The following is a 16819-nucleotide window of genomic DNA, read 5'->3' on the forward strand; positions in this document are numbered from 1 at the left end:
AAGACATAAACACGTTCACGCGCAAATTGGTAATAAGTGATTTTGATATTTTAATATCGCGTGTGACGACCTCACCTCAGATACACGCCATGATATGTTTGCGCGTTGATCGAATAGGACGTCTAATGGCATCAAAAGGAATATTATTCCATTCTTGATTGGGAACGTTCGCTTAATCATGCAGATTGTAAATGTCGCCTCTTGACCTCACTCTGGGACCAAGCTCGTCACAAATATGCCCAAAAGGGTTAATATCTGGTATGAATGCGGGCCAATACAACACGTTGACGTCATTTCTGTTCAGGAATTGTAAGCAAGCCACGCAATGGCGTGGTAGCACAATTTGTTTAACGTACGGGCTCATGGCTTTCATCGACTGTTGGGTTTGCTAGGACGTCGCAAAACAGTAGGTTAACTTATACCGTTACCACGTGCTGTTCTAGAGGGCGTTTGAATACGACGTCGCATGTGAAACGGTCCGTTATTGTGTGTGTTACACGTGGTGATCAGCGACACCTCTGGTTTGTCCAAAACGTTCTTTAAGGCGATCTGTTGTATTTATGTGGCTTCCAAACGTTTTACTGACGTCAGTTAACCATGCACTCATACTCCCAAATAAGATTTACCACAATTGATACTATTGTTTTAATATTCCAAAAAGAATTAATAAATGTCAAAAACAATTGTTGTTATAAAGGATACAGAGTTTAATTTGAAAGAAATGTGCATACAACACGGTATTTCTACCGTATAGGACTATAGTAAATCACAGTAAATCTTTTAGCATTCACCAATCATTTATTATTTTTGCGTTTACTGTTATTAAATACAGTGTTTCATCCTTGTTATCAGTAATATTTTTTTCCATAAATGCATTATTTAGTAAGTAGTTAAAGGTTTATCAGTTAAAATTGATGTTTGTTATACATGTGTATGTATTGATTTTGGAATAAGAGTGTCACTTTAAGCTTTCACCCCGAGCAAGCATCACCAATGCTTTTACTCGCTTATTTTCAGTAAGTCTTGGCATTTCAATTTAACGCTTTGAAATCTGATGTGATTTTACCTTCATTAAAGGCACACAGAAATTGACCAAATAAGGTTTGGTTGACATGTAGCTTTCCAATGGGTTTCGCATGAAAATGTATCGTAATGTCATAATCGCTTTGCAATTGTAATAATGACAATTCAAATGTGTATTTGATACATTAGAAAATGCTACATATAGATAGCATACCAACGATCACTGTTTTTTTTTAAATTGGAGATATTTAAAAATAAAAATTGAACACTTTCTTCTGCAACCGAATAATATATGCGATAAGGGACGTTTTCACGGGCCGGCGGTCATGTATCCTTAGATCAAAGACAAGTGTATTTTTGCGATTATATGAAAAAGAGACCCAGACTATTTCCAACACTTGCGACCTTAATCTCTATGAAATATTCATTATAGATTAGTAGCAAATATTTTATCAAAACATCTACAATCCGTTTTACAAAGCATTATACGTGAAGATCAAGAAGTATACATACACATATATGTTTTAACATATTGCAAATAGATGATCCAATTAACTACACGGATCATTTCGACTATTCTGGACTTAAATAAAATAGAGGGAAAAAAACAAGGTCCTTCGTATGACAAATTCAGAACTTATAAAACTTATTTTATGAATAATACAATCGACGTAGGAAACGTTCAATGGGAATATTTTGGAATGTAAAAATGTTTACATTAAAGCTGAAATAAAAAAACAAGAAGAAAACTGTTGTTAAATGCTTACATTTAAGTTGAAATGAAAAAAGATAAGGGTGATACATATTGAAATAAACAAACACTAATTGTTTTAGGAAAATCTTCACTTCTTCGAAATCTTGTATACAAAGCTCAAACTATACATCATAAAGCTAAAGTGATTATTTTTTACTTTGGGGAGGATAAAGAGCTATGCTTATAACTATTCTTGGAAAGAAATTTGAAGGTTGTTTTGAGAAAGCAGATTGTTGATATTATTTGAAAACAATGGCATTGAAATGGGATATCTGTTTAATAAATACAGTCGATGCAAACAGGACACTATTATCAGTAGTATAACACATTGCCTCATATCCTCAATGTATTGAGCTCTATCAAATCTCTATCAGTACAAACAAAATAACTTTGTATTATTGCATTTGTAACCGATATAAATTCAGTTTAAACAACTGCCAGCTAGTCAAACAGAAACATCCAACTACTACTATAATGGATAATGAATTATATTAAAAACAATAAAGAATTCAATTTAAGGAGTGGATTATATATAACTCCAACTGACTTTAGATAAAAACATTTTTAATCGAATTCTATCAACAAAGATGCGAATTATATTCGTAACAAGTTCAATTATTGGATGGCAGAGGAAAATATCATTAAGACAAAACAAATCCTAACAGTTGGACGGAAACCATTAGGTCAGATGTTATATCTACAAATACTTATATCAATACAAACGTACTATATAGTGTATAGTGTCCAAAACAAACTTCTCAAAGACATGACAAATAAGTAAATATATCAAATGAATAAATAAATAATTGAGCAATTTCATGAAAATCAAAAAAAATATGGTAATAGGGATCGACGGTTACAGGAGCATATTTGCTGAAACGTTTAGTAATATTTTGTCCAAAATGATTGTGAATAATAAAGCCAAAGAGATTAAATCAAGTTATTGCATAATCTTGTGGCAACAAATTTTAATTTATTTACTTAAAGAGACGTTTTATTTTATGTGTTAATTATACAATGGACTAACAGCTGTGAACGCTTTTTTGTTTAATGTCCATCTTTGACAACTGTTATACTTGAGGTTGTTAAAAGATGAGAATATAGTAAGCGATTAAGCATTCGAGATGCAATGATGTTATTGTTGTCAATGTTGTTGTTGTTGTTGTTGTTGTTGTTGTTGTTGTTGTTGTTGTTGTTGTTGTTGTTGTTGGATTTATCATAAGAAAAGAGACAAGAAACTTTTATGACTGATTCAGTTCAACATACATTTTCGAGTAGTAAAAATATTCATTTAAAGACCTCTCCATGAACGAATGAATGCAAGTTTTATACATCTTACAAAATCGGCATGTATATTTACTGTTGCATTGAAAGATTTTCTATGATGAAAACGAAATATCTAGTATTACAATATAACAAGCTTAATATGTTTTATTCGGTTATTGTATTGCATAACCTTGCTTCCGTTCGTTATATTTAAACTACAACAACGGCCCAAGCAAATATATCTTGTTTGCAAAATAACCTGAACTACGTTTGGCAGTATTTGTACTTACATTCCGAGATGTGAGTTAACCGCTTAGTGGTACTGTAATACTGTAAAAGCAGCGTCCACCAATCAACATAAGACCCGTGTCTAAGGATGCGGACATTGGCCACTCAGATTGAAACGAAAAGCTTAGTCAACTACTTAGACCAGCTATCACAATAAATGTTCACAATAAATACGATGTAGTATTTCGTTTTCAGTGACTTCGCATATGGAAACATCTTATCCATCTTCTTCAACAAATACCAAAACACCAATAACGTCGTGCCATTCCGATACACCAAACCGGTCAACCAAATCCACCCCCTCATCTCTTGAACCTAATGGTAAGAATTCTTACAACAAAAGACAATGGAAAAAGTTAACTTATACCTTTTATTTGTACTAAACTTGTTCGTTTGCATTTTTATAAATGTTTTCTATCCGAAATATGTTAACATCCACACGTTCTTATTCCTTAGCATATGCATTTTTATGTTTTTCAAGGTATAAAGTGAATGAGTCAAATATTTTTTTTTTCATATTGCAATATGGGAAATGTAGCGACGAGCGTGGGGTTACGTGTATTTACACTTATTTAAACCCCCATGGAACTCGTATTTCAGTGTACTCTCTTGTTTGACTGACTGTTCCTAGGCGGTAAGCGCTTTATTCATTAATGAAGTTATTTTGATGGGTGTTTGCAGTTTTTTTTTAGTGTGTACGTTTATCCCTCCCATTAAGTGTCGTTTGAACCAGTACATTGTTCCTCTTAAAAGGGTACATAATTATTTGAATATTTGTGTTTTGAGCTTGTCCGCATTGTTCGCATTGTTTTATCAACAAAAGTGTATGCATTCACTAATCGGAATCAAAAACCCGTTTTGAAATAAGTACGAGTAAATGCTTAAACAACAGAACAGATACAAACTGAGTACGGCGGAACCTATTGGAGTTCATCTTTGGCAACTGCACGTGTTTTCAAAGACATCATTTCACTTTTTGTCCTCTTCCCTACATGAAATGTTTAGAGTCTAATTTATTTACATGATTGATAATCAAATATCTACATTTAATGTTAAACACTATCAGTGTTAATATATCGTCGGTAGGTAATTGAAGACGAACAAAGTGAAAGTATTACTTGTTATTAAATTCACTATTATCTATCGATTGATTTTCTTAATTTATCGTTTATGAAAGTGTCTGTAACCTATGCAAAGGAAAGTTGAATAAATGTTTGTGTGGTTGATAAACGTATGATATAATTACATTTAATCTGCTAATTTAATAAAACTGGCTACAACAGTTTAATACAATTTGGTCTGCTACGCCTTGCGTGAATCATACTTACCCCGACATGAATAGCCTTGAAATAAAAAAAGTCGATGCTTGATTGTTTATTTGAATATGATTACACTATGAATTCATACATGTTTTTTTTTGGTTTTATCGAACATTAAGCTATAATCCACTAGGTCTGCAGACTTTTATAACCGTAAATCGGAATCTACCATCGGCAGATCGACATAACCTTTTTAACATTTGTCGAATTAATGCGCGCACGGGCGTATCAACCCTTGCAGTGTTAGAAGTGCGGTGGTCAACGACCTAATGTACATCACCAATCTGCTCTTGTAGCTTTGGTGCTGCGACTTCCTAAAGTGGCTGGCTAAAATTTGCGCTGTATTGAGTATTCATAAAATATTGTGCGGTTAATACAGCGCGAAAAAGCCCTATTGCATAATTACGCAATTAAAATTATAGAACATGCAATTATTTACATATCGACGAGTTACAAAATGCAATATGAAAAGCAGAATACGCAAATAATTTCAAAATGAACGCGTATGGAATAAAAATCAATACATATATATATATATACTGGGGATCGAAAAACTATCGGTTAAAAATGAGATTCTGTGTCATCGGATTTGGACAGGTTTATTCCTCGAAAATTAACTCGGCAAAACCCGGAGAAAACATGGATCGTTAAAAAATGCAATTAAATGCGCCTCTTGCGTAAGATATCAAACCAAAATGGTTTAGATAAAATTATAATATTTCATTTTTTTCCGATAATTGGTATAGTTTCTTTTTCCAAACTTAAATTGCACGGCGGATAATCATTGGAGCCATAACATTTTGTTATGTGTTGAAAATGCTCCAACGCGTCTTCCGTTATAGTGCCAATGAGTGGAATATGGATGTAAACAATGAGTATGGTTTCTTATTTTTCATTTTTAGAGGTTAATACGAGTAAATTTAAAAAAAAAAATGGAGAATGTAGTTCCACATAGGAATGGCCATGAGTTGTTCTTAATGTAAAAGTTCTGAATAAAATTTAATATCTGATCGTCTAGAACTTGCATAACTTGCTAGATGTTAGTGTTGACAACGTAAAAATCTGGATTTTCGTAAGAAGTGTTCTCGTACCTTAGGTTTAAGCATTTTCTTTACATGTATGTGGCGTTTTTATTGACAAATGGTTGCCGCGTTACAAATTTTAGAACACTTCTTACGAAAATCCAGATTTTTACGTTGTCAACACTAACATCTAGCAAGTTATGCAAGTTCTAGACGATCAGATATTAAATTTTATTCAGAACTTTTACATTTAGAACAACTCATAGCCATTCCTATGTGGAACTACATTCTCCAATTTTTAAATTTACTCGTAAACCCCTAAAAATGAAAAATAAGAAACCATACTCACTGTTTACATCCATATTCCACTCATTGGCACTATAACGGAAGACGCGTTGGAGCATTTTCAACACATAACAAAATGTTATGGCTCCAATGATTACCCGCCATGAATTGGCTTTAACTTGATATTTTTTATTAAGATTGTGTGTATGTATTTACACAAAATAAATGGTTATGCCCCTGTGTCGCATCAAACCATTTGTTTGTGTAAGAACATACTAACAACCTTTAACCATTACTAAATGCATTACCGTTTTACTATTGAATTCAATTACCGTCAAAAAGCACAAAGAAAGTGGCCAAACAAAGTTTGGTTGACATGTAGAATTTCCATGGGTTGCACATGCAAAATATATCGTAATATCATAATCGCTGTACAATCGAAATTACTCCAATTCAAACGGATATTTGATGCGCTTGAGAAATGATGCATGTAGATAGTATACCAAATTTCAGACTGATCTTAGATTTGAAATCGGAGTTATTAAAGAATAAAAAGTGAATACTTATTTTTGCAACCGAAGATATCATTAGCTGAAAGGAAAGATGTATATCCGCAATTATAAATAAGAGACACAGAGAATCTCCAAAACTGTCAACCATTATGTTTATTAATTATTAGTTATAGAATAGCAGCAAATGTTTCAGCAAAACGTATACAGTCCGTTCTTCAAAGCATTATAGGTCAAGATAAAGAATGATACATTAGACATATGTATTTATGTTTTAACATAAGGCAAATGGATGACCTGATTAACTGCACAGATCATTCGACTATTCTTGACTGAAATTAATCAGGGAACAAACCAAGGTCCTTCGAATGACAAAGTCAGAAGTTATGAAACTAATATTGTGAATAATACAAATTAACGTAGTAAACGTTCAGTTGGTATATTTTGGAAATGATAAAAATGGATGATTATTTTTAAGCTGGAATGTAAATTAAGAAACAGGTATATTGGAATATACAAAAACTTTCTTTGGCTGTTAACAGTTAGAGAATATTTACTTTTTGAAAATGTGTATACCAAGCTCAAAACATTGTAATGCCTGATTTAATTATTAAGACTATAAATTCGTGTGTTTTCTTTTAATTTCTTTGATGATGATAAAGAGGTAAGCGTATAAACTGTTCTTGTGAACAAATATGAAGGTGGTCTAGAAATGGAAGAGTGTGGGTCTTATTTGAAAACAATGGCATGGAAATAAACTGAACATGTTTCTGACAAATACAGTCGATGCAAATTATTATCAGTAATATTAGACCTTTGGGAAGATTTTTCTTAGATTCCATATGAATTAAGGCTCTATTAATTAAATCATCTCTTCCTATCAGGACAATGGCCACTCATATTCAAACGAACAGATAATTCAAGTACTTAGGTCATCTATCACATTAAACGAACCCCAAAAATACCCAATAGTATTTCCTTTTCAGTGACTTCACATATGGAAACATCTTATCCATCATCTTCGTATTCTTCAACAAATGCCACAATATCGATAACGTCGTGGCATTCAAATACACGGTCAACTAGTGTTCAACTATCCGATACAACAACACCATCAGTAGAAACAAAATCTACCCCCTCATCTCTTACACCTAATGGTAAGATTTCTTACAAATAATGTGTTCGTTTTCATTATCTAGAATGTTATATATCCGAAATAAGTCCAGATGTCCTTATTCCTTAGCATATCCCTTTTTATAAATTCCAATGTATTAAGTCTAACAGCATCTTTGTATTGCAATATTGAGGAATGTTGTGACAAGTGTGTGGTTAAGTGCATGTAAACTTATTGAAACCCCCATTGAACTCGTACGTTAGTGAACTCTTGTTTGACTGACTGTTCCTAGGCCGTAATCGAATCATTTATTAATGAAGCTATTTTGATGCCTGTTTGCACTTGTTTAGTGTGTTCGTTTGTCCCTCACGTTAAGTGTCGTTTGAACCAGTACATTGGTCCTCTTAAAAGGGTACATAACTATTTGAACATTTGTGTTTTGAGCTTGTCCTGTTATTTGCATTGTAGTGTCAACAAACGTGTATGCATTTGCTTATCGGAATCAAAACCCCCGTTTTGAAATGAGCACGTGCTAAAATAATAGAACGGGTACAAACTAAGTATAGCGGAACCTTTTGGAGTTCATCTTTGGCAAGGGCATGTGTTTTTAAAGACTTCATGATTTTTTTTTTGTGTTTCTCTCTTCTTTTTCTTACATGAAATGTTTAGAGTCTAGCATATTCACATTATTAAAAATCAAATATCTACATTTGATGTAAATCTGCATTAGTGTTGATATCTCGTCGGTAGGTAATGGAAGACGTACAAAGGGAAGTTTTTAATTCACTGTCATCAAATGATTGATTTTCTATATTTATTGTTTACGAAAGTGCCTATAAATTATACGACGGAAAGTTGAGTAAATGGAAATATGCCTAATAAACGTATGATAGTATTACCATTGTGTGAATATAATACCTTTAGCAACATTTTAAAACAATTTGGTCTGCTACGCCTTGCGTGATTCTTACTTACCCCGACATGAATAGTTTAAATTTAAAGCAATGGTCAATGCTTAATGTTTGATTTAAATATGATTCAGCTGTGAATTAAGCTATGGTTGTTTAGGTTGTATCGATCATTAAGCTGTAGCCCGCTAGCCGCTTATCGTAAATCGCAATCTACAAAGGCAGATCGACATAACATTTTTACTATTTGTCGAATTAATTTGTAAAAAGAGACCTTAAACATAAACTTAATTAACATGCCCAATGCATTTTATTTGATGTATTTGGTTAAGCGGCCATACCGTGGTAGTAATTAAATACGACTCAGTCATGTTTGAAGTGAAGATTAGATTTTACCATGGTTTTGATTAAATTGAGTATCAGCATAACACTCTAAAATTATTTGCGAAGGAATTCATAAGCATGCATATACTATATTTAGGTGTTGTTATTTTATTTTAAACTGAAATGACTCTATTTACAAAACGTAGCAGGCAAAAAGCATTTCAGCGCTTTGATTTTTTTTAATTTTTTCTTTAAGGGTCAGCCCCTGTTGCCGTTATAGCCGGATCTGTCGGTGGTGTGGTCATGGTTGTAATAGCAAGTATTGGGCTACTGATCTTTTACAGGTAGATTCCCTTGGTCCCAAAAAGTGTATTTCAATGTTAATTTAAAGCTTTCCAGATACATAAATTTTAAGCATATTTAAAGGATATCCCGTGGGAATTAAATTTGGAAATAGTGAAGTGATGTATATCGAAAATAGAGATTAAAGGTAGATTTCCCTGTAAAGGTATGGAAGTCTTGAATAAGATATTCGAGCATATTATTTTTAAAAAAAACAACAACACTACTTGTAAAATGAATATTACAACATTTAGCTACAATTACTTTGATGCTTTGTCTGATAATTTGGTGTAACATTTATTTTCAAACTTAAGTAAGGGCATGCACATTTGTTGAACCTAATCATGACATGTTCATGGTCATAGATTCCAAAGCATGGCTATATTTTGAATTGTTTTAATCATTTTTTGTGCACTACATAGGTTTCATCCTTAACAAAGGTATTATTACAACAGTCGGAAGTGTTTACATTTCAACTAAAATCCAATATACTTTCACTAAATTTCAAAGCTTCCATCTATCATCATGAAAATAAAACAAGTCAACATACTATATATAAACGGATCTCCTTGTTTGCATGTGAATGAAACCTTATGTACGTCAACTGGTGTATATAGGAAGTGGGTTTTGACGCATTATGTGTTTTAACGTAAATTTTATGAAGAAATAATTCATTATATAAGAGATTCGTGTAGCAATAACGTTGACAAGAAGTAAAATCGTCAATACATTTAACACATTTTCTTGTTTAAGTTTGGAATCTGAATAAAGAAAATCAGGTCGCTGAGCATACATCTAATTCATTTTGTCATTTTATTCAATTACTCTATGATAAGTAAGACCGTATGCTATTTGGTTATGTGAAAGTATATTTATTTTAAAATAATTTTAGAAAAAGGAAAATTCAGAAAGAAAATAACGACAAGGAAAGAAACAGTAGGATCCATTCAAACCAAGCCTACTACGTGAATGACACCGTTTCATCGTCTAGCAAAGACAGTGGACTTGTCAAGCATAATGACCTTGTGGTAGACGAAATGGTGGCCGGCGAATACAACAGATCGCGGCAACACATTCCAGATACCAACACATCACAAGATAACGCCTACGCTCACATTGGACTATCTACAGCCGTTGATTTTACTTATTCACACATTCCAAAACCTAAAGGCGCGTTGTTTGACAACACTTACTCCCACATAGCTAATGGCAAACCGGTTGAGACATTGGAAACCGAGGACACAAATACAACCTATAACCACTTGGAAGAGTTTTGTTTAAGAAAAAATACAGACAAAAAAGAAGAATCATGTGACGACACATACAACCATGCACAAATTGATCCTACCCATCCTAAGGCAGAAAAGGAAGATCGATATAATACATATTCGCACATTAACCAGGCTGGATTAAACGGACAGAAACCAAACCCTGATAAACAACGCGCTGATGCGCAGAAACCAACAAAGGCAACTCAGATGAATAAAGAAACAACAATCGCTGCAAAAGGAAAAAAACATCATCGCGACGCTCAAAATGGCAAAAGTTCTATGACATCTGCTGAAAGTGATAACAAAGCCGAAGTACACACTTATTGTGTTCTGGAACCGAATGCTAACCAGCGTTCTAAACAAGCTGTATACGACTACGCAGTAGTAGCAATGCCAGAGAAAGACCATACAGAGTTCAAGGTTGTGGACGCGCCGACAGATCTAACGCATGAGTACTTTGTCCTTGAGCATACTAACTGAGCTGTGACATATCAATTATGAATGTTCCGCAACGACAGTGCAATGCAAATGGATTTATCGCATGTGTAACAAGAAAATCTGAACAGTACTGTAAAGGGAGAACGGGAGATTGCATAAATGAGACGTGTGCTCACTTTAACATCATTAATTGTGTTTGACACTTGTCTATAAACATTTTTAGGTTAACAGTTTTGAAAAATGAAGAACGAAAACTAATATTGACATTATATCTACATGTATATCGAAAACAAAATTTACACTTCATATGAGCACATTGTAATGTTTACACATATATGTATTGATGTTACGGCAAAGTTTGTCGATCAAAGTCTGTCGATCAATCAAGTTCATGATTTATATACCTAACCAGTTGTACTATTCATATTCACTGCCCTTTCTTTGATAATGCTACTCTAAATATTTACCAAATGTAAACAAACTATAAATACGTTTTAAATAAAGTCCCATAAACTTACACCTGTACAATCACTGGCACATTATTTGGCTAAAAAGTAAGGCTAAAACTGTAAATATCCTCCACGAGGGTAACATGACGTCATGAACACAACGCCCGTTGGTGTAGAAATGCGTTGCTAATAATGCATCCGTGGAGAAAACCAACATTAGTCTAATAATGCATCCGTGGAGAAAACCAACATTAGTCTAATAATGCATCCGTGGAGAAAACCAACATTAGTCGAATAATGCATCCGTGGAGAAAACCAACATTAGTCGAATAATGCATCCGTGGAGAAAACCAACATTAGTCTAATAATGCATCCGTGGAGAAAACCAACAATAGTCTAATAATGCATCCGTGGAGAAAAACAACATTAGTCGAAACGCCAAGAGCATGTAAGGGCTTAGAATACTGACGCTTGGAAGGCATGCACAACATGAGCCACAACAGGCCGACTAAAGTAGCCAAGCTAAAATTCGCAGGCAAGTACTGTCAAAGTTCAACTCAAAACACTCTTAAGAATTCACATTTCATAAATTATATTCGGGAAAAAATAGTATAACTCGTTTGACAAGGACGGTTCTAGCATATGTGAAACACACACTCATGCACATTTAGTATTTCTATCTATTTTTCTTTGCACACGCAATAAATAAGAAACATTGACAGCACCGGCTGAATATGCACGAGTACTATGAATAAATCAGTTTCGATAAAGTCTCCAATCCGCCATTTTTATAATTAAAAGATCTAACTTTTTGGGCGTGAATGAAAAGCCTTGGTATTCATAAATAAGTTTGTGACTTTACTATGTTTAGAATGTAATACCAACCTTCTCCGATACACAATAAATCGTACTTTAGTTATATTTATTGATTAATAAATAAAAATGCCCACGCAAGAGCACTGGTCAACATAAAAGGGGTAATATTTTATCTTGTTGACACTATGAAATGCATTTGATATACAGGGGCTGGCGGGTGTAACGATGCTAAGATGAGTGACTGTCAATTACTTAAACAATCAATGAATCGTCGATTTATGTCTTTACTCATAAGGAGGAGATTATACCACGGGCAATCCATAATAATTTGAAGATCGCCCGTCATTTTGACAGAGCCACCCGTTGTAAACAACCGCACGCATTTAGGAATATTGAACACAGCAGGATGAGGCTGGCTCTTTACTGTGTAGTTTTATTTGCCGGTGAGTGTTTTACCTATATGATAATCTATATAAGTATACCTTCAACAGCTTGGAATAAAAAAGAACAGTTTTAAGACAATGTCAACATGTTTTTTTCTTTCTCATTTGAAAGTACTATATGCCTTATCATGGCAACGGCAGCAGTTATTTCATTCAAAATCAATAATAATAATAATAATAATAATAATAATAATAATAATAATAATAATAATAATAATAATAGTAATAATAATAATAATAATAATGATAATAATAATAATAATGATGATGATAATAATAATAATAATAATAATAATAATAATAATAATAATAATAATAATAATAATAATAATAATAGTAATAATAATAATAATAATAATAATAATAGTAAAAAATACAAAAAAAATCCTTTGTAATTTCCACTGTAACCCTCCGTTTAACCGTATGTTTCCAGCCAAATCACATGCGACAAATTGCAATGGAAACAGCCAAAACCAGGCGTGTCGTAAGTAATCATTGATTGCGTTCTTCATACAGAAATATTTTCTTTTTGTGAAATAAGGTAAATTGTTTTTATTATTTAAAATACACTTTAAATGTTTTTATATGTGCATCCGTAATCCTGTTAGATAAGTAATACATGGAGCATCAAGTGTATATTGCAGCTGAAACGATGATATCTTTGCTGAAAACATGTTTGAAAATTATTCTATTGTACTAATTAAGGTATATTTGAGTGAATATTTCGTTAAACGATTTAAACATTTGGAAAATTGATAAAAAATGGCAAGACCTTGATAATTAAACGCAAAGGAAAATATCTCCGACGCATCATAGTCAAAACTGCATGTTTAAGATGTCAATATTTTCCTGATACTATACTTGTACTTTTCAAAGTGTACTATATTTTACTGCAAGACGTTATATGCCTACTAAAACACATAATTTTAAAGTGACACTCTTATTCAAAATCAATCCATACACATGTATAACAAACAAACAAACAAATTGACTGATAAATCTTAGACTTCTTCCTAAATAACGCATAAATGAAAAATATTAACTACTGATAACAAGATTGTTACCGTGAATTTAATAGCAGAAAGCGCAAAAATATTAAATGATTGGTGAATGCTAAAATATTAACTGTGATATACTACAGTCTTATACGGTAGAAATACCTTGTTTTATGCTCATTTCCTTTAAAATAAATTCGATCTTCTTTATAAAAATCACTGTTTTTGACATTTATTCATCCTTTTTGGAATATATAGCAAAACATTATTTTAAATTGTGGTAAATCTTATTTGAGAGTAAGAGTGCGTATTTAATGGAGGTTTCCAAACTTTGAACGGTCTAAAACGAAGACCATGGTTTGAGATGAACTGATCATATATTAAAGTCTACCGGGCTTGTCCCCTGAGTTTCCCTTTTATATTTTTACAATTAAAGCCATCGTGTCTTGGTTTATTGTTATTATCGCTGAAATTAATTATAATTTATATCTGTAGACAAGTGTGATTCCAATCCATGTATAAATGGAGGAACGTGCAGCAACATTGCAGACGATTACACGTGCGATTGTGTGTCCGGATTTACAGGAAAGAGCTGCGAAACAAGTGAGGAGGGTTGTACTATATTACATCAGTCGAGTGTTTGTTTTACTTAAGTAACATACTATAAAGTCGGTATAAACTCCAAAAAAAAGTAATAGTAAATAGCATAGCGCTTAGCAAACAGTACCTGGGCAGTGCCCGAAATAGACTGGAGAGATAACTAGAGAAATATTAAACATTTTTAAATGAAATTCCACAAACAGAAATTAAGCTCCTGTTTCTAAAACAAATGCGATACAAGTATATTCAGAATGAAAAATTATCAATGTTGTGTAGTGAAAAATCGGGAATCACCGTTGTATGCGCTTAATTTAGTTTAAACAAAAAGAATCAGTTTTGATGCATTTTTAATTGCGATAAATACATGTAGTTTATTTATTTATTTATTTATTTATTTATTTATTTTTTTTGGGGGGGGAGGGGCTAAAAATGTAAAAAAAAGGCTAAGAGAAGTCATTAGGATATACATACAAACAAAAAAGTTTACATTACTTAATCATAATGGACCTTTCAGGCTCATGTATTTTGAAAAAAAAAACTGTGTATGCCTGTGTACAATTTGTACAGTATAACTTTGTTTTGGTTAATATTATAACAGCATAAAGTTAGCGGTACCAGTCGGCGAGTAGTTTTCGGACACTAGTTGTTCTCGGACACTCGCGATTTTCGCCTCAGTTTGGGAGTTACATTCCACTTTAAAATATATTAAATAAAAAAAATCACTTCAGCGCATGTTTCCCGGTTTTGTTGATCATTTAAGGGAGATCCGAGAACTACTTCTGTCGGACTAAAATTTAACTCCTTTTGAGCAGCTCATTCGGAGCCTGTGAGAATGGACTGAAGTTGTTTAATGTCACTTGATTTTGCATAATTTTAACAGAAGAAGAGCTGAAGTTTGTTTTAAACACTGGAATATCATATATCTTTTAAAATAAGGATACTTGATCGATAAAACCTCTAAAGGTGTGCCAGAACTACTCGCCTACTGGTAATTCTGACCGTTATCCAAATGTTCCGTCGTTTCTAGATCAGTGTATACTTGCATTTTAAGCAATTTCGCTATATTTTGTTTAATATACTTATTACTCTTTCATTTAAGATATCAACGAATGTTTGTCTAATCCCTGCCGTAATAACGGCGTGTGCTCCGACCAAATCAACTCCTATACTTGTGCATGCGCTCCAGGTTATACAGGGGACGATTGTGAAACAGGTAAATCATTTATGGAGATCATGTTAACTTTTAAGTAAATGTGAAACAATATTCTTTTTACACTTTTTACACTTTTTCTGTCCTACTCTTTTCATTAACCATTCTAATGCCATTGTTTTAATTCATGTGCAAACGCAATGAAAAGTTCAAGGATCTATGATACTGATTGTGCCTCGAAATACCTCGAAAGTAACCTGTGTCTCAATTCAAAGTCTCAGTTTTTGAGTTTAACCCCGATATGTGTAGGTTTGAGAACACTTTTTTATGTATTCGAATAAATGTAAATTAAAACGACCGACATTACCAACTGTTTATTGCAGAAATAGACGAGTGCTCATCAAATCCCTGCTCTAACAATGGCCAGTGTACCGATCACGTGAACCACTTCACCTGCACATGCGCATTAGGTTATACTGGGACAACATGTGTAACTGGTAAACATTTTCTACATATTAATAAAACAGTATTTCTAGTCCAAACATATATGGCAGTCGATGACAAAGGTATTGCCACTCAAAAATGTTTATTCAGATTACTTCCGGTACACATAACACGAGTATATACCGTTCCAAGATATGGACATGAATGAATGGTTTGTCTGTATGGAGGCTATTCGTTGCCACAAGTCCAGACGTGTATGTGTGTATTTTAAGTATGTGTCATTGATGATTTACCAATTTACATTTTACAACCGCCAACTCATCGGTTGTATGTTAACATTTTACACTGCACATTTTCATTTTTCATTGTACCGATTGGAGTTTTAGTCTCGTTGCATCTATTCAACAGACGATTCAGTCGTGTTTATAAAGTTGTGTATGTTAAACACACGTCATTCTGTGAAAGTCACATGCCGAGTTTTACATTGTGGTGTGTAGAAGACATATTTCAGTTCGTAGTTCTACAAAGTACATTGTAAGGTGGTGACTTTTCATTCGCAGTTGAACATGTTTACGAGATGAATTTAATTTTATTTATAGATAGCTCCGCCTTAACCATGTCTTAACTCCGCCTTAACCATGTCTTAACTCCTCCTTACGTCTTTCGGATATTTCCGCTATCACTCGGCTCTATTTAAACCAATTATGGATACTTTGGACCATGGACATTGCGAACCTTATTATGGACATTACGACTCATCTATATTATGACACTATGGACTATGATTTGGAAACAGGATGGATTATAAATTATTTCATGTCGAATAAAATGTTGTTAAATATTACAACATGTTTGTGTCTATATAATAGTAATTAATACGCACATGTGACATGAAATGAGATGTGTGCAAAATGACACTTGACTCAAACACAACAAAATGTAAGTCATTAGCATTAAATTATACTTCAAAAATGAAAAGTCCCATTGTCTTATTTTTCTTTTAAAGCTGCACTCTCACAGATTGACCGTGTTGACAACTATTTTTATTTTTTGTTTTGG

General features: G+C 33.0%; 1 protein-coding gene across 2 annotated transcripts in view; it reads left to right on the top strand.

Annotated features, from left to right (window-relative positions):
* LOC128238132 (uncharacterized) overlaps nucleotides 1-11380 on the top strand; it is a 25690-nt gene extending 14310 nt beyond the window's left edge. For both annotated transcript variants that reach the window (XM_052953707.1, XM_052953708.1), the window contains exons 4-7: nucleotides 3527-3652; nucleotides 7453-7623; nucleotides 9069-9156; nucleotides 10047-11380. In XM_052953707.1, the coding sequence (XP_052809667.1) occupies nucleotides 3527-3652; nucleotides 7453-7623; nucleotides 9069-9156; nucleotides 10047-10905 (1244 nt within the window). In that variant the 3' untranslated portion in view covers nucleotides 10906-11380. The remainder of the gene's footprint in view (nucleotides 1-3526; nucleotides 3653-7452; nucleotides 7624-9068; nucleotides 9157-10046) is intronic.
* The last annotated feature ends 5439 nt before the right edge of the window (nucleotides 11381-16819 follow it).

Source organism: Mya arenaria, chromosome 6, assembly GCF_026914265.1.
Source record: "Mya arenaria isolate MELC-2E11 chromosome 6, ASM2691426v1".
Lineage (NCBI taxonomy): Eukaryota > Metazoa > Mollusca > Bivalvia > Myida > Myidae > Mya > Mya arenaria.